This window comes from Panulirus ornatus, chromosome 25 (assembly GCF_036320965.1).
Source record: "Panulirus ornatus isolate Po-2019 chromosome 25, ASM3632096v1, whole genome shotgun sequence".
Classification (NCBI taxonomy): Eukaryota; Metazoa; Arthropoda; class Malacostraca; order Decapoda; family Palinuridae; genus Panulirus; species Panulirus ornatus.
Window position 1 is genome coordinate 2,148,265 of NC_092248.1, and position 19,735 is coordinate 2,167,999.

General features: G+C 40.8%; 1 protein-coding gene and 1 long non-coding RNA gene across 2 annotated transcripts in view; one reads left to right on the forward strand and one right to left on the reverse strand.

Annotated features, from left to right (window-relative positions):
* Positions 1-705: 705 nt before the first annotated feature.
* The window catches only part of LOC139757165 (uncharacterized), a 146,327-nt gene continuing 127,297 nt past the window's right edge, over positions 706-19,735 (forward strand). The window contains exons 1-2 of the long non-coding RNA XR_011714523.1: positions 706-1,092; positions 18,489-18,579. This is a non-coding gene — a long non-coding RNA (uncharacterized lncRNA). The remainder of the gene's footprint in view (positions 1,093-18,488; positions 18,580-19,735) is intronic.
* The window catches only part of LOC139757164 (uncharacterized), a 39,381-nt gene continuing 27,929 nt past the window's right edge, over positions 8,284-19,735 (reverse strand). The window contains exons 3-9 of the mRNA XM_071677282.1: positions 19,425-19,545; positions 18,236-18,366; positions 17,430-17,539; positions 16,495-16,640; positions 13,701-13,938; positions 10,389-10,505; positions 8,284-10,029 (exon numbers count right to left, since the gene is read on the reverse strand). Coding sequence (XP_071533383.1) covers positions 9,912-10,029; positions 10,389-10,505; positions 13,701-13,938; positions 16,495-16,640; positions 17,430-17,539; positions 18,236-18,366; positions 19,425-19,545 — 981 coding nt within the window. The 3' untranslated portion in view covers positions 8,284-9,911. The remainder of the gene's footprint in view (positions 10,030-10,388; positions 10,506-13,700; positions 13,939-16,494; positions 16,641-17,429; positions 17,540-18,235; positions 18,367-19,424; positions 19,546-19,735) is intronic.

Below are 19,735 nucleotides of genomic sequence, written 5' to 3' on the forward strand. Positions count from 1 at the left end.
CCCACTGGGGACCCTTGTGTTTATGTTTTCCTCGGAGGCGAGTCGTCAACTGGCCTCACACTGGGTTGTGCCGGACACGTGAACGCCTCGCTAGCGGAACACGAGCTGAATTACAGACATGTGGGATTTTAGTCTCCTTTCAGGATATGCCAGGCAAGATTATAGCATCATTTCCCTAAATAGTAACGAAGTGTATCCATATTTAAGGTCGGGTCTGATGAACTGTGTCACGTTTCTCGTGTTTACCAATTCTCTGCATGGTAGATTATTGAGATGTTTGTGGATGAATTAGATTAGAATATCTACATGATAGATTTTTGTAGATGAATTAGATTAGAATATCTACATGGTAGATTTTTGAGGATGAATTAGAGTAGAATGTATAATACCTTATACATATGTGTACTTTGTTATACCATTTTGATTGCTCATTTAGACCATTAAGAATGCTCGTAAAATCATAATGTGTAAAATTTGAATGATTTTGTTTCAGTGTTTCATGTCTATACGTATAACCACTTCATGAATATTAACATATAATTCATTATATGATTCTTAGCATTTTTGTACCTATAAATTTTGTAATTTTAAATCTAATTTTAATTCCTCGTATAATTTTCAGTTAGTTTGTTCCAATATTATCATATTTTCAGGAGTTAAAATTCAACTCTCGCAATCATTTTCGAATCTTAATATATCGTTTACTTTTAGTAAACGAGTCAGCTTTAGATTCGTTTATTATTCTTTATTTCCAGTAGGTGAATCTTGACCTTAATATTTCTCTTTATTCTACTGCTTAATCTTAACTTAAAATTTTCGTTTACTTTGTCTGGTGAGCGAATCTTTACTCCAACTTTTCATTATTTTTCAAGTCGTTGAATCCTACTCGTTTAAGTTTTCCTAATGGGTGAGGCATAACTTTTTAAGTTTCGTTTGCCTTTCTTCCTTCTAGTGTGTGAAACTTAACAGTTTTCCGTCTCTTTTATTCTATAGGATGAAGCTAAGCGGTAACGGATCTTGCATGACACCTCCATCATAAATGTAAGAGCAGGAGCGAGGCTACCGTGAGACGTGGCAACGACCAGCCAAACTGTAAGTTATTTCTTTTTTTTTCCCTGGCTTGATTTCTTCCTTGTTTCTAGCATAGTTATGGTAGCATTTATGAAGAACCTTTATATATATATATATATATATATATATATATATATATATATATATATATATATATATGTATATTTATTTTTTTTTTTATTATACTTTGTCGCTGTCTCCCGCGTTTGCGAGGTAGCGCAAGGAAACAGACGAAAGAAATGGCCCAACCCCCCCCATACACATGTATATACATACGTCCACACACGCAGATATACATACCTACACAGCTTTCCATGCTTTACCCCAGGCGCTTCACATGCCCTGCTTCAATCCACTGACAGCACGTCAACCCCGGTATACCACATCGCTCCAATTCACTCTATTCCTTGCCCTCCTTTCACCCTCCTGCATGTTCAGGCCCCGATCACACAAAATCTTTTGCACTCCATCTTTCCACCTCCAATTTGGTCTCCCTCTTCTCCTTGTTCCCTCCACCTCCGACATATATCCTCTTGGTCAATCTTTCCTCACTCATTCTCTCCATGTGCCCAGACCATTTCAAAACACCCTCTTCTGCTCTCTCAACCACGCTCTTTTTATTTCCACACATCTCTCTTACCCTTACGTTACTCACTCGATCAAACCACCTCACACCACACATTGTCCTCAAACATCTCATTTCCAGCACATCCATCCTCCTGCGCACAACTCTATCCATAGCCCACGCCTCGCAACCATACAACATTGTTGGAACCACTATTCCTTCAAACATACCCATTTTTGCTTTCAGAGATAATGTTCTCGACTTCCACACATTCTTCAAGGCCCCCAGAATTTTCGCCCCCTCCCCCACACTATGATCCACTTCCGCTTCCATGGTTCCATCCGCTGCCAGATCCACTCCCAGATATCTAAAACACTTCACTTCCTCCTGTATTGTTGACTGGATGGTAAGGTTATTTAATGTATGTATGACTCATGGTGAGGTGCCTGAGGATTGGCGGAATGCGTGCATAGTGCCATTGTACAAAGGCAAAGGGGATAAGAGTGAGTGCTCAAATTACAGAGGTATAAGTTTGTTGAGTATTCCTGGTAAATTAAATGGGAGGGTATTGATTGAGAGGGTGAAGGCATGTACAGAGCATCAGATTGGGGAAGAGCAGTGTGGTTTCAGAAGTGGTAGAGGATGTGTGGATCAGGTGTTTGCTTTGAAGAATGTATGTGAGAAATACTTAGAAAAGCAAATGGATTTGTATGTAGCATTTATGGATCTGGAGAAGGCATATGATAGAGTTGATAGAGATGCTCTGTGGAAGGTATTAAGAATATATGGTGTGGGAGGAAAGTTGTTAGAAGCAGTGAAAAGTTTTTATCGAGGATGTAAGGCATGTGTACGTGTAGGAAGAGAGGAAAGTGATTGGTTCTCAGTGAATGTAGGTTTGCGGCAGGGGTGTGTGATGTCTCCATGGTTGTTTAATTTGTTTATGGATGGGGTTGTTAAGGAGGTAAATGCAAGAGTTTTGGAAAGAGGGGCAAGTATGAAGTCTGTTGGGGATGAGAGAGCTTGGGAAGTGAGTCAGTTGTTGTTCGCTGATGATACAGCGCTGGTGGCTGATTCATGTGAGAAAGTGCAGAAGCTGGTGACTGAGTTTGGTAAAGTGTGTGGAAGAAAGTTAAGAGTAAATGTGAATAAGAGCAAGGTTATTAGGTACAGTAGGGTTGAGGGTCAAGTCAATTGGGAGGTGAGTTTGAATGGAGAAAAACTGGAGGAAGTGAAGTGTTTTAGATATCTGGGAGTGGATCTGGCAGCGGATGGAACCATGGAAGCGGAAGTGGATCATAGTGTGGGGGAGGGGGCGAAAATTCTGGGGGCCTTGAAGAATGTGTGGAAGTCGAGAACATTATCTCTGAAAGCAAAAATGGGTATGTTTGAAGGAATAGTGGTTCCAACAATGTTGTATGGTTGCGAGGCGTGGGCTATGGATAGAGTTGTGCGCAGGAGGATGGATGTGCTGGAAATGAGATGTTTGAGGACAATGTGTGGTGTGAGGTGGTTTGATCGAGTGAGTAACGTAAGGGTAAGAGAGATGTGTGGAAATAAAAAGAGCGTGGTTGAGAGAGCAGAAGAGGGTGTTTTGAAGTGGTTTGGGCACATGGAGAGAATGAGTGAGGAAAGATTGACCAAGAGGATATATGTGTCGGAGGTGGAGGGAACGAGGAGAAGAGGGAGACCAAATTGGAGGTGGAAAGATGGAGTGAAAAAGATTTTGTGTGATCGGGGCCTGAACATGCAGGAGGGTGAAAGGAGGGCAAGGAATAGAGTGAATTGGAGCGATGTGGTATACCGGGGTTGACGTGCTGTCAGTGGATTGAATCAAGGCATGTGAAGCGTCTGGGGTAAACCATGGAAAGCTGTGTAGGTATGTATATTTGCGTGTGTGGACGTATGTATATACATGTGTATGGGGGGGGGGGGGGTTGGGCCATTTCTTTCGTCTGTTTCCTTGCGCTACCTCGCAAACGCGGGAGACAGCGACAAAGTATAAGAAAAAAAAAATATATATATATTTATATATATATATATATATATATATATATATATATATATATATATATATATATATATATATATATGATACGATGCACAAATATACAGGATTTTGTAGTAATTGTATGCATGTCACAACAGAAGTGTTGTGCAATGTTCTCTTCATCACACATTTCACAACAGAATAGTGCTAACCAAGATCCAGTTATGTGACGTAGAATATTTCGCAAGAAAGGCGCTCACTATACAATGCTATTTTAATCTATTTTTAATGCTATTTAAATCTTTTTTTATATAGAAAAACTGGTTATCGTATAATAGAGAAAAGGAACAGTTAAATCGTAAGAAGTCATAGAATAGCCTATCTAACCTTGAGCGCGAGCGAGTACAAGTTTGAAGCTTCGAAACAGTTAGGTTAGGTTTAACGTTAAGTAATATCCTTTGTGGTATTCTATCGTAAGGTTGATTTTTATTCATTCAAGAATAGAGTTAGTAGTCGAGATATATGATGAAGTGAATGTTACGACGAGTTTATCGGCCATTAGGGAAATAATTACGAGAATATGAAATGAGTGATGATGAGGATTGTAGCGAAACTGGGTTGTTTGGGGAGGGGGCATTCAGTGTCTTTCATTCTTTTATGAAAAGAACGCGTTCAGTGACCTGTAACTTTTAGATATATCTTTTTTTCTTTATTATCATTGGATGATTATATTGGATGATTATATATATAATTTCATTGTGCCGGTGTTAAATATTTTCGGTTGCTTGTTAGCCTCCAATGGTTGTTCAGGGACTTGTTTGGTCTGCAGCTTCGTTTTAGTGGTTGCTATCGAGATGGTGGATGACGAGGTAGGTGAGGCGTAGTTTAGGATGGAGCGGATGAATTGTTTTCCCTAGGAGGACATGAATCTTTTCCTTTTCCCAAAGCAGTGCTGCTAATTATCTTCTGATGGCGTTTAGTTTGTTAATGGCTCGTGTGATGATGTTATAGGTGTTAGGAGTAAATGCCATGTGTATTGTATGGAGTATTGACCCATTATGGTCGAAGTTCTTTCGAGTGGAAGGGGCAGGTTGGCTTCGTGTTGCCCCTGGAGTCAAGAGGGTAATGGTGGATTTCTGTGGGTCTGTGGGCGTTCTGAGTGGATAAGTGTATGTTCAAGCAAAAATAGATAAATAGATAGACCCAGATACATATAGATTAGGGGATGAATGTAAGGAGCTCAGTGATAAAATTTTGGTACTTTTTTTATGTTGAAGGCTCCAGTCACGGACAATGATTGAAATATAGAGGAAATTACGAAATGAGAAGAGACAAGGGAAAGTATTTGCGAATTTTGGAGGAAGTGAAAGACCTGTTTCTTGAAATGTACCACGTCTGTTGTTAGGAAAGACATGAGAGGGTAGAGAGTTCCAAAGCTTCGATGTGTAAGGAAAGAAGTAGGTGTCAAAATGGCCCACCTTTGAGTTGTCGATGGCCACACGATAATCATGTGATGCAGCAGCTTGTTGAGTATTGCGTGGTCTAGCTAGTGGTGGGGGGCACACAAGCAGCCAGCTCTCAGAAGCAGAAATCAAAGTAATGCCTACAGAAGAGGGAAAGTGAACCAACATTGCTGCATAGGGCAAGGGGGTCAAGTTCACAAGTTAGCCTGGGATAGTTTATAAGTCGGACAGCTTTCGACTCAACTTTGTCATGTAAGCATACAGAGCTAGAACCACCCCAAATATAAGAACAGTACTCCATACAAGGACGAATCAATCCCTTGTATAAACAGAGCAACTGTTCAGAAGAGAAGTTTCGACATCTAATACAGAACACCCAATTTCTCAGAGGCACACTTAGCTATTCCTGTAATGTCGTGTTTTCAAGAAAGAGTGGATGTTACAGTAATACCAAGAACACATGTTCATTGAGTCAAGAGATGGAATTACAGAAACATCAAAGGAAAGACGAGAGTCGTGAGACATTTTCGATGAAGAGATGGGTAGAAACTGGGTCTTGGAGGTATTAAACAAGATTTTGTGTCCCACACTGAGATATCGTGTCCAAGTTTGATAGCAGACCTAATAGTAAGCTGTTTTGATTGAGTAAAAGCTTATGAAACTGGGCTCCTGATGTGTATAATTTCCAACCCATGTTGTGCAAATACAGTGATAATGACACACACACACACACACACACACACACACACACACACACACACACACACACACACACTGTATTTATCAACTTGATTCATTAGGTCTCTGTATAGCTACAGAATGTTACACATAGTTTTTTTTTTTACAGAACCAATGAACTTTTCCATTTTTATTCAGCTTTACAGAGGTAGCAAATACCACTGCTGGAGGTTCATATTTTGTTTTTAGGGGGAGGAATGAAACGCAAAAGGCATTTTCTTTTAGTATGTATTAAATAAATAGCATAAATTAACTTTTTCTAAGTCCTTAGTGTATAACAGTCAATAAACAATAGCCTCGGTAAAAGCAGGCAACAGAATATATATATTATAAACAGTTTCCGTTGCATAAAAAAGAGATTAACACAACAAGCAGTCAGGGAAATTGGAGAGGCAGACCAAAACAAGGGGATCCAGACACTCAGTTGGTAAAACAAGTGAAAACACAACATTTATCGTCATATACGTGGCATCAGACACCCCTCCTGGAGCAATGGTGATGTTCTCATTAAGCCACAGCTCGAAAGCAGGACAGGAAAGGCACAGTCTTTTCAGAAAAGAGGCGATCAAGTAAAGTGGTGATAGTGATCGCCGTTACCCACGCGCCAGCGAGGTAGCGCCAGGAAACGGGCGAAGAATGGCCCATCCACACACACACACACACACACACACACACACACATATATATATATATATATATATATATATATATATATATATATATATATATATATATATATATATACAGTATATTACCCTTTCTTTTGGTTATTGTATTTATGAATAAGTTGTAGCTGTCCCATCGCATGAATTTTTTTGTTCACTTGTTCATTACTTTGAATTAAAGTTCTTATTAACTCTTGCTGAAGTAAATAAATCTTTATGATGACATACCAACAGCTAACTGACACATCTTAGAATTTTGACAGCAGGATTTGTGATAAGAAATTTATAACCTTGAACATTACAACTTTGAGAAACTTTGAGCTTTACAACTTTGAGCATGACAACTTTTGAGACAACTTTGAGCATGACAAGTTTGAGCATTACAACTTTTGAGACAACTTTGAGCATGACAACTTTTGAGACAACTTTGAGCATTACAACTTTTGAGACAACTTTGAGCATGACAACTTTTGAGACAACTTTGAGCATGACAAGTTTGAGCATTACAACTTTTGAGACAACTTTGAGCATGACAACTTTTGAGACAACTTTGAGCATTACGACTTTGAGACATCTTTGATCATTACAACTTTGAGACAACTTTGATCATTACAACTTTGAGACAACTTTGATCATTACAACTTTGAGACAACTTTGATCATTACAACTTTGAGACAACTTTGATCATTACAACTTTGAGACAACTTTGATCATTACAACTTTGAGACAACTTTGAACATTACAACTTTGAGCATTTCAACTTTGAGACAACTTTGAGCATTACAACTTTGAGACAACTTTGAGCATTACAACTTTGAGACAACTTTGATCATTACAACTTTGAGACAACTTTGATCATTACAACTTTGAGACAACTTTGATCATTACAACTTTGAGACAACTTTGATCATTACAACTTTGAGACAACTTTGATCATTACAACTTTGAGACAACTTTGATCATTACAACTTTGAGACAACCTTGAGCATTACAACTTTGAGACAACTTTGATCATTACAACTTTGAGACAACTTTGAACATTACAACTTTGAGCATTTCAACTTTGAGACAACTTTGATCATTACAACTTTGAGACAACTTTGATCATTACAACTTTGAGACAACTTTGAGCATTACGACTTTGAGACAACCTTGAGCATTACAACTTTGAGACAACTTTGATCATTACAACTTTGAGACAACCTTGAGCATTACAACTTTGAGACAACTTTGAACATTACAACTTTGAGCATTTCAACTTTGAGACAACTTTGAGCATTACAACTTTGAGACAACTTTGAGCATTACAACTTTGAGACAACTTTGATCATTACAACTTTGAGACAACTTTGAGCATTACAACTTTGAGACAACTTTGATCATTACAACTTTGAGACAACTTTGAGCATTACAACTTTGAGACAACTTTGATCATTACAACTTTGAGCATTTCAACTTTGAGACAACTTTGAGCATTACAACTTTGAGACAACTTTGAGCATTACAACTTTGAGACAACTTTGATCATTACAACTTTGAGACAACTTTGAGCATTACAACTTTGAGACAACTTTGATCATTACAACTTTGAGACAACTTTGAGCATTACAACTTTGAGACAACTTTGATCATTACAACTTTGAGACAACTTTGATCATTACAACTTTGAGACAACTTTGATCATTACAACTTTGAGACAACTTTGATCATTACAACTTTGAGACAACCTTGAGCATTACAACTTTGAGACAACTTTGATCATTACAACTTTGAGACAACTTTGATCATTACAACTTTGAGACAACTTTGAGCATTCAACTTTAAGACAACTTTGAACATTACAACTTTGAGCATTTCAACTTTGAGACAACTTTGAGCATTACATGCTCCTCTGCCATATGATTGTAAGTGATTTACATGCTCCTCTGCCTTATGATTGTAAATGATTTACATGCTCCTCAGCCTTATGATTGTAAATGATTTACATGTTCCTCTGCCTTATGATTGTAAATGATTTACATGTTCCTCTGCCTTATGGTTGTAAATGATTTACATGTTCCTCAGCCTTCTGTCTGTAAAGTACTTGTATGCTCTTCAGCGTAAATTGCTTAGCATTTTCAATTTACATTTACAGTTTGCACTCGTATATGTTGTGGTTTTACAGCATATGTAGTGTAAGTACATAGTCCATGTATTGCCAGGTCAGAGTACACATACTAAGAATCTGATATATGTATCCATGAAAATAAGACATGTGTGAATACATGTATCCATGAAAATTAGGGATGTGTGAATACATGTATCCATGAAAATTAGGCATGTGTGTAAATATATGTAGCCATGAACATAAGGCATGTGTGAACATATGTATCTCACAGGATGGGTTCCTTCTTATTCAACAACATTCAGATATTCATTAAAAAGGTTCTGATGTTTTGTAAGCAGACAGCACGGAAGTGAGTGTTCCATGAAACCCCCAGTGCTGGCTACATCATGCTCGAGAAATCTGGGGTTGATGTAGACGTCACATTGGTACAGCTGTATGCTACTATGATGCTTGTGTGTGTGTGTGTGTGTGTGTGTGTGTGTGTGTTGTGGAGGAGGGTGATGTGCCGGACGTCGCCTTTACATGCATTTAATCCACCCCATTTTTAAGTGGGACTCGAGTTGATGATAAGACTTGTGGGTGATCAGGTAGAGTGATAGATAGATCGAGAGATGAGCTTCCACCCAGTACAGAAATGTCACATGAGCTCACCACTGCTTCAGTTGTGTTGTTCACGCGAGTGCAGGCAGCTTAGGATGTTGTGCCTCACAACAACATAAGGGAGTGGGTTTCGAATGCCTTACACCGAACCCATCACTCGTGGTGTTGGCAGAATCCAACACTAACATCCTTAAACCTAAATGTATAAACAACAGAACATCACCGATGAAGATGATCACACCTTCAATCGTCTAACTCATTGGACATTGAGAATCCAAACATGTTATTCACATCACGTGGATGGAACGTAGTGTTGTATCTAATGTAAACAATAACTGTGTAGCACCAAGTGTGGTGTGTGATGTGGGTGATCGAGAGCAGCGATCGAGATGCCTGTGTGAGGCCACGGAAAGAGCAGAAACATATTCCACCCTCTCTCTGTAGGACGTACAGCGAACGAGGGTGTCAGACAATACTGGAATAGATAATGGCAGTTATTGATTGGAAGAAGGTGTTGAAAGGTCGTATAGTGGCGCGGGGAAGGAGGTGGGGGGGGGTGGATAGTGTTACTGGGAAAGGTGATCAAGAGCTGGGTAGCACCGGTGTGTTGTCGACAGTCTTGGGAAAGGATCTGAATGCACGAGTTACGAGCCAATGGTGTTCTGGGGAGGAGGAGGAGCAGGTATGTAGCTCACGGTGTAGTACGAGGGAGGCGTTAGAAGCACCTGCACCTCTCCTCAGGGCAGTATGATGGGTTGCGAAGACAGTTCTGATGGCAGAAGATGTCTGCGTCCTTCTTCTCGGCCAGCTGTCCAATAGCTTTGCACTCTGACCTGTGTGGAGGGAGTGAGAGAGTGATAGGTTTACAGTGGTTGAGTTGGTGGTTCAGAGAGCTTATGGTTCAAAGATTGGGTTAAAAGTCATATCAGTTAAAACTCTTACATGCCACAGGTCGTAATTCCATGTAAAATGTTATTATATTTATCTTTTATGCTTGAGGAAAATGAAGGTTTTGAATAATCATTCACTTCTAGCTCGTTACAAACTACACAAAGGGAAAACAAATTCAGTCGACGTACGCAATGAACAAAAGTTGGACGGGGGTTGAAAGCCTAGAAAAAAAATGGATGGGTCATTGGAATTGATGACCTTATAAGACACAATTCCGACTGTAAATGATGGGTAAACTTACACACACTGGCACATGTCAGGAATGCAGTTGGGTGGGTACTTCAAGCAGTTTCTCATACACCACTCGTTCATACCATCAACGTCTTTATACTCCTTAATGGGACGACACAGTTGTGTTCTGCAAGAGGAATTGACACATCAGTGCATCAAGTATGATGATGACCTGAAATTAGGTGGGGATGGTTGAGGGAACCACGTAGGGTGTGACAAAGACAAATTGTGAAATAGATCTGATGTGAAGTCCTTCTTCTCCTCCATCAGTCAGGTTAGGACGGGGATTCGATCAGTCCTTCTTCTCCTCCATCAGTCAAGTTAGGACGAGGATTCGTTAAGGGGGGAAGGTCGTAAAAGTTTCCTGTGAAGGATTTGTTTGGGATGAATAAAACTCGAGTGGAAGTGGGTTGTGAATTGAAGACATTATCGACGGTGGATGTATCGGGATGTCTGAATGCATTTATAGATATCATTAGACTCGCTGAGTGAACAGTACGGGCAAGGTCTGCATTATAACTCTAATATACTTTAAAGAAAGGCAGAATGAGGCCTTAAGAATTGTACGTGGCTACTTCAAAGACCTCGAAAGTACTCAGCATACAGCACTGAGGCTAGAATGATTGAGACCAGTCCCATGATAGGAAATTCTGTGTGTTGATCCAGGTAATGCTGTCTCCAAAGTTAGTATGAATATATGACGTAAAACAAGTGCCTGCGTTGTCTTTTAAATCGAGAGGGAAATTCCATAAGCTGGTTTAATGCCTCCAAGACCCAGTTTCTACCCATCTCTACATCAAAAGCCCTTCACAACTCTCTTCTCTTCTTTAAAGGTTTTATAGATCCACCTCTTGACTCAATGAACGTACTTGGTATTACTGTAACATCCACTTTCTCTTGGAAACCCCACATTACAGGAATAGCTAAGTGTGCCTCTCAGAAACTGGGCGTCCTGTATAGATGTCGAAACTTCTCTTCTGAGCCGTTGCTCTGTTTATACAAGGGATTGATTCGTCTTTGTATGGCGTACTGTTCTCACATTTGGGATGATTCTAGTTCCGTATGCTTGACAAAGTGGAGTCGAAAGCGATCCGACTTATGAACTGTCCCAGGCTATCTTCCAAACTTCCCCTATGCCTCAGTGTTGGTTCACTTTCCCTCCTCTGTAGGTATCACCTTGGGTTTTGCTCCCGAGAGCTGGCTGCTTGTGTGCCCCCCACCACTAGCTAGACCACGCAATACTCAACAAGCTGCTGCGTCACATGATCATTTGTGGCCATCAGCAACTCAAGGGTGGGCCGTTTTGATACCTTCTTCTCTCCCTACACGTCGAAGCTTTGGAACTCTCTACATTCTCATGTCTTTCCCATTATCTAAGACCTGGCACATTTCAAAGGACTGATCTCTCTTTCACGTCCTCCAAAATTCAGATACTTTCTCCTACCTTTTCTTTTTCCGTCTCGTAATTCTCTCTATATTTCAATTAAAACCTGGCCTTGATGTGGACTTCTGTCTGTGAATGGAGCCTTCAACGCAAAAAAAACATAAATAATAGGCTGTAGGTTCTAATGGTACTAAAAGCCAGTTGGAAAATGGTAATCGCATGAATTTTGATTGCCTTTATAGACACGCTCCCTAGAACACGATCACTTAGACTAAAAAAAAAACAGAACCTTTTTTTTCTTTTTTAGGGATGGCTGAAAGGAAAGATGGAAATATTACAAGAAATAGCACACCACCTTGTTGTTAATGGTGATGAGGCACCTTTTGTTACTACTTGTTGTCTCTGATTGTACTTCTACAACCACAGGAGTCTAACCATGACCCTTCTTTGATGACCTCTCGCTATCCTTTGGCTAACAGCTGACCACTGGATGAGATGATGACCTCTTGTTATCCTTTGGCTAACAGCTGACCACTGGATAAGATGAAGGCAGTCAGTTGAATGCAAAGCACCGAAGAGATGTTCATAACAGATGCTGCGGCCTTCACCATAAAGTTTTGGGTTAAGCTGTGAGATGAAATGTTCACTGACGCATTTTTGAATGAAAGAAAATGATTCATGAGAGTAGTGCACACGAACATTGATATTACCAATAGGAAAGCAACTACAGTGGCCATGGGAAGGTTATAGTGAGCAATTACTATGTAAATGACAAAGATTGAATACACATGAAAGTACTTTTGATGTGTGTCGTGCACTGTTTGTCAAGAATGTATATAAGGATAATGTAGATATGATGTATACACACGACCGTGCTCTTGATGTATATAGAACAGGTTATCAAAAGTGTGGATAAGATAGATAAAGAAGAAAGAACTGTTATAATAAGTGTAGATATGATAAAGAAAAAAGGAATGTTATCAAAAGTGTAGATAAGATAGATAAAGAAGAAAGAATTGTTATCATAAGTGTAGATATGATAGATAAAGAGAAAGAACTGTTATCAAGAGTGTAGATACGATAGATAAAGAAGAGAGAATGTTATCAAGAGTGTAGATACGATAGATAAAGAAGAAAGAACACGTTATCAAAAGTGTAGATATGATAGATAAAGAAGAAAGAAATGTTGATTCAAACAGAACAATGTCTAGAAGAAAGTGTAATGAAGTTTGGTAAGATAAGTGTGGCGTCAGTCCACAATGAACGAAAACAATGTGTCATATAAGTGGAACCAGAAATGAAAATGAGAGAAAAGTTGAAATGGCTTAAGAGAGGAAAATAGAAATAGAGATGAACGAAGATAAATGAAATTAATATGAATGAAGCTTTTTTTTTCTTTTTTATTAAGGAAAAAGTTTTATACTTTGAAAATGATATGAAACTTGTAATGGTACACCTTCCTTACCCATCACTGTCGTTATTAATGCTATACCTGACCCATCACTGCCACCATGAATGACCCATCAGTGCCACCATGAATGACCCATCACTGACACCATGAATGACCCATCACTGCTACCATGAATGACCCATCACTGCCACCATGAATGACCCATCACTGCCACCATGAATGACCCATCACTGCCACCATGAATGACCCATCATTGCCACCATAAATAACCCATCAGTGCCACCATGAATGACCCATCACTGCCACCATGAATGACCCATCACTGCCACCATGAATGACCCATCACTGCCACCATGAATGACCCATCAGTGCCACCATGAATGACCCATCACTGCCACCATGAATGACCCATCAGTGCCACCATGAATGACCCATCACTGCCACCATGAATGACCCATCATTGCCACCATGAGTGACCCATCACTGCCACCATGAATGACCCATCAGCGCCGCCAGTCCTCGCTTACCGTATAACAAGAGGAATGAGGCCATTCTCCAAGGGCTTGGTGTGGGTGTCTTTGGGCACCCCGGGGAAGCGGCCCCTGAAGTAGAGTGCCCAGGGGTTATCCACCTGGTTCCCCTGGGGTGGGTAGAAGCCGGTGGGGGTGTTGGTGTTGATGGTGACGTCAGCACAGTTGATGAAGGTCTCCTGGGGCCCCTTGCCTACGCCTTCGTCGCCCTCGCCGTCCACACCCCACGTGTTCCCTGGAAGGGAGGAAGGAGGGGGTCATTACATCAGTGTTATCTGCCACGTTATGTGAGGTAGGCCACGGGCCACTGAATCTCCCAGTCAGTCTCGTAATGTTATCTATCTATCTATGTCTGTCTATCTGTCTGTTTATCTATCTATCTATGTCTGTCTATCTGTCTGTTTATCTATCTATCTATCTATCTCTCTCTCTCTCTCTCTCTCTCTCTCTCTCTCTCTCTCTCTCTCTCTCTCTCTATATATATATATATATATATATATATATATATATATATATATATATATATATTATATTTTGTTATTATACTTAACCGCCGTCTCCCGCGTTTGCGAGGTAGCGCATGGAAACAGACTAGGCATGACCCAACCTACCCACATACACATGGACACACATAAACACCCACACACGCACATATACATACATATACATTTCACACACACACACACACACACACACACACACACACACACACACACACACATCTCCAGACTAGTTACAGAGAGAGAAAATAGTTAAAGTAGAGATTTTATGCATACAGAACTGGTGGGAGGGAGGGAGAGGACATGGAATGGGGTCAAGTAACGTAGTAGTTAGTGAGGGACAAGGTCAGCATAAGGATCTGTGTGATGACCCCACCTCCTTCTACTGGACCATGACATGACCTCCTTCTGGTAAGTTGTGTTGCATTATATCCGGTTTTCCCCGAGTGAGGTCATCCGCGAGATGCCGGGTCAAGGTCAGGTAGAGGCTGGGTCACGTGGCTCCCCTCTCGCTAATTACATGGTTACATGACGCCATTCCTTGTTTCCCCCGCTTCTATATAGATGATCTCTACTGTATCTTATTTACTCGCTACGTAATTAGTCCTCCGAAGATGTGGTAATACACGAAAGCGCTCAGGAATTTCGTGTTTCCTTTACCTAGTGGTGTGTGTGTGTGTGTGTGTGTGTGTGTGTGTGTTTACAGACCCTGACCTAAGCCAGGTACCCATGTTGTCAATCAGCCCTTAGGGGAGGATGAACAGCTGGGTTGACTGTGGACCAAATGCCGCAACCAGGATTCGAGCCTGTGTCATGTGTGATAAACACCAGGGGGGGTTGGAAACACACAGAGAAGAGGAGGGCAGGTTTTCCCTCCCCGTTCCCTCCTTAAGTCGCCCCATACACAGTGGGATGGAAGCTGGCTCTGGGAAGGGGTGGTGATGGGGGAGAGGCACTTAGGGAAGGTATGCAGGGTGGGGAATTCCGGGAAGGGGGACTTGGCAGGGGAACTCAGTGAAGGGCACCTCAGTCCTTCATCATTCTTTCCTCCTATACCAGAGATGGAGGCTGTAAAGATGGAGTCTGTCAGGTATGTGAAAGACTTTCTCTCGTGAAATATCATTAGAAAAAGATTGTGGGCCAAATTACATTTTCCCTTCTGTCTTCTGTTCATGACTGTCTTATATAAAAGGGAAATTACATAAAGTAACCCATGACAGACCCACACACCACAGTGTGAATACCGAGACCCAGTACCATAGAGGGTATGGTCTATACACCATGGTAAGGCGAGGTCTGTACCTCAGTTGAAGGAAGAATTGCTAACTGGCCTCCCATGGGAACCTGTCAGGTTTACAGATGTCGAAAAATGAATCTATACAAGAATTAAGTTCTATGTTGACTTAAAACTTTTAAAGTTCTCATACCAGGGAGATCGTAATGAGTAGAGTGTTTGACAAGAATTGACATTTCACTGATAAACTAGGGGATCGAAGCAACTCCAATAGTAAGTTAGACTACTGGATTTCAAGAATGGGATCACTGAATATATTCAGATCCTTTTATGTGGTGTTGTCTATAAATCATCGTACATAAGCTCAGTAATTAAGTTGATTGTGACTGATCTTTGTTGATTAATCATTGTATAGTCTTATACCACCGTTGATAGAGTTAGATGCGTTAGATTGATATATTCTAGTTTAAGGAAATACCACATTCTTGTATGAGATTCTTTTCAAAACCGATGATTAAACTCGTATGATGTTTTTTATCATAATCTATGATTAATTCATTTATTATAAACAGGACACCAAAACCGAAGATTATCCTCATATGATCTTTTTTATCATAATTTATAATTTATTTACTTATTATAAACTGTACACCAAAACCGAAGATTATCCTAATATGATTTTTTTATCATAATCTATAATTTATTTAATCATCATGGAACAGTCCATCAAATGACATGGTGATTAATCATTGTACTTTAGGTGTTTGGAATTTTATAATTAATTTTTTGGATGTTAATTTCGAAATTTAATGATGGTCCTCAAGGACTTAATTCGCCAAAATCAAAGATTAGATAGCAGAAATGGGGATTTGATCATCAGATATGAGAGAGTAAATCACTCGTGCCCTCATGATTTATGAAGTATATAGAGCTAGAAAGTTGTTTTTATTACTTAAACAGTTGTACTCATGCGCTCTAGTGTACCTACAACACCCGAGTTAGAATATTCTAATCTTAAGGTTAGAATACAATTGGACCCTCCTGGCAGGAGACTTACCTGCGAAGTATTTCCATTGGATCACACAGTTGGAGCAAGTGACCCCATCTGGGAGCTTCACCTTCCACGTGAACACTTCTTTCTTTTTACTGTCTTTGGGGATGATGAACTTCGTCTCGGTGGTGCCTTCGAGAGGGAGTGTGTACCTGTGATGAGGGAGATGCGTTACTTCCACCTTGTATATGACGGGCATTTCTGCAGTTACTGCACACACACACACACGCCTCTCTCTCTCTCTCTCTCTCTCTCTCTCTCTCTCTGTGTGTGTGTGTGGCCTGCCCATTTATCACGGTAATCTCCCGTTGCTTCCACTTCACTTTTAACCTCAGTTTATATTCTTGTCGTTATTGTATCTGAAGGTGTTTACCTAACTTGGTAGAAATCATGATTAACGCTTGTTCCTTAACCTAGTTTCACTATCTTTTGCTCGTGCATTCTTCGTTCCTGCTCTTACACTGTCTGTGATATAAAGACGAATCTACTTATCACTCTCAGATGACCTGAAATTCCCCCAACTGATATAAGATATTGGAAAATATAATCCATCAATAAAATAGTTGAATATAATAAATACGAATGCATTTAGCGTGGTAAGTAAGATTTCTGTAAATTTAGTAGATTAACGAAGTCGATAGAATAATGTATCTTACGTGTATGTGTAAGTGTTTTAACGCCAGAGAAAGCTTTAGGCTTTTAATCAAGATTAATGGGACAGAAAAGACAGAGAGAGAGAGACGGTAGCATCATTAAGATGTGTGAAATAGTTCATTCAGAACATGCAGTTACATGAGATAGGAACCTACTGCAGGTGAGAGGTACGCTATACGGAAACTTCTTGTGAGGCGTATATCCTCTCTTGGTGGCGTATCTTCTCCTGGAGGAATTGAACCTTGAACGAATACAATCTTATCTACACATTTCTGGTCCCTACTTACTGATCCAGGCACTCCTGGGTGATGATTTCCTTCGGGTGGTTGTGAGGGCAGAGCTTCAGTTCCATGTAGCCCTTGTGGTTCGTCGTCAGCTCTGCTTCAATGTCGATCACCTGGAATGTGTAGTGTTGATCATCCAGGAGCATATACCAGTGGCAGAGGTCAGCATACCACCATGCACCTCCACCATCACGAATGCGTCACATGTTTTCTAATTTTAGTGGTGGTGTGAAAAAGGGCTTCTCAGCGCCTTGAGAAAGTCATTGGGTGTTTTCGTCATGGTTAGGAATATGTTCCTCCCAGGGAAGAACTGTGAGGTGAGGGGGTTTAGAACGGGAGATGCTTAAAATATCAGACATTGAACTGTACTGGAGATAGAGAGCTTCTGGGCTGACCATCTCACAGACACAATGTTCAACCCATCATGTGTTATCCTGAAGGTGCAGTGAAGGTGTCCCTGGGTAAAGGCTTTCTAACTTAGCCCAAAGGGCGTCTCAACTCAACTGAATCTTTCCCCTTCATCGCTATCACGTTATGAACCCCCAACTATTCCAGTCATTTTCCCTTAAAACATCATCCACCTGGCATACAATGCTCTTCGACCTTCATGTTGGCTCTTCCACCTGGCCTGCCACCCGTCCCTCCCTCCTCACCTTAACATCTGTCCTGCAGCACCTCCACTCACCTGACCTGCCACCCGCCCCTCCCTCCTCACCTTAACAGCTGTCCTGCAGCACCTCCACTCACCTGGCCTGCCGCCCGTCTCTCCCTCCTCACCTTAGCATCTGTCCTGCATCACCTCCACTCACCTGGCCTGCGATGTATCTCTTGCCGATGATGCCGTTGGCAAACTCCCCGCCAGCCTCGTGAGACCTGGGGACGGTTTCTCTAAAGTCGTCACCACAGACGCCGCACTTACCCTCGTTCTTCTGGTAATGGACTGCAAGACAATCGACCTTCGTGTTAGTTGATACGACACACACACACAAAAAAAATTATTTGGCGACAAGTCGCTGTGTCTTAATATTTTATTTGACAGTTCTATTTTTCTTTCTTTCGCAGGCTCCGCCAGCGGTTCGCCCCCAAAGTCTTCCATATGCTCAACGGCAGCGTCAAGAGAGTGCCTTAATCACCTCTGCTACCTCACAACCAAGTATGTGGTGTCATGTTTATACTACAACAATAACAAGAACAAGTAACAAACAATATTTCAGATCACATTCTGTTGCATCTTCCACTAATGTGTTTGCCTCAACCAACTCCCACCAGATAATCATTTCTTAGTTATCCTGTCATAAATAAGTACTAATGAATGGATTACATTTTGACCACACTCTCCCCAAGTGGGTTACACTTGATGTTAATTAGTTAGCTTGTTCTAGTGAAGTTACCTCTCTAACTACACTCCTCTTGTAGTTATAAGAAGAACTAGTTATGTCCTGATGTACTCCTGAGGAAGTTATGATTATGTTAATGTTGATTATGTTAAGGTTGTATCTTTACTGTGGCTAAGTTAAAGATATGATCGTGCTTAAGATATCTACCTTTGACTTCCCTCTTCGCTATATTTTACCCTTATTTTTATTGTCTTTTGCTCTTTAGCTCTCGTTTTCTCCACACCTTCCCTCTTTTTCTTCCATACATTTCTTTATCCATTACTCTCCTTAAGTCTCCTTCACTACCCTGCTTTCATATCCGTCTAAATATGTATCCTTTTCTTCCAAGTACAATTGTCCCCCATCTAGCACTTCCTCCTCCAGCATTCTTTCTCGTTATCTCTTCCTTCTTTCCTGGTGTTTTTCTAGCCACCTGCTTCCTACCCTGGCTGGTCTACCACTTCGATATTTTTACACGCCTCTCCAGCACATATTCCTCAACCCCTTCCTCTTCAGTCATCCCGTTTCTTTCCTTTTCATTCATCTCTTCCCAAAACTTCGATTCGGACAGTTTTCACCTCTCTCCCACCTGACACTGGCCAAGTCTGTTGTCACAACTTACCCACAAATCCTCCGCAGTAGAGTTCGTTGTCGTTGTAGTTAACGGGGTTGGGGTAGCCTAGTCTCCACATAGCGTTTCTGGCAGGTGGGTCCATGAGACGCCCATGGCCATGCGCGCCCATCTGTCGGGTGTCATGTAGTTAGAGGTGTAGTAGCATTAGAAAATGGAAGGTAATAACTAGTCATATTTGCTATGTGTGTTATGAACGTGAGTAAACTGTCTCATACATTTCTGTATGATTTGGTTGTGTCAGATTAGATGACGTGTCTTGACCTGAGTTTACGTGAGAAAGACAGACAACAGGAGACCTG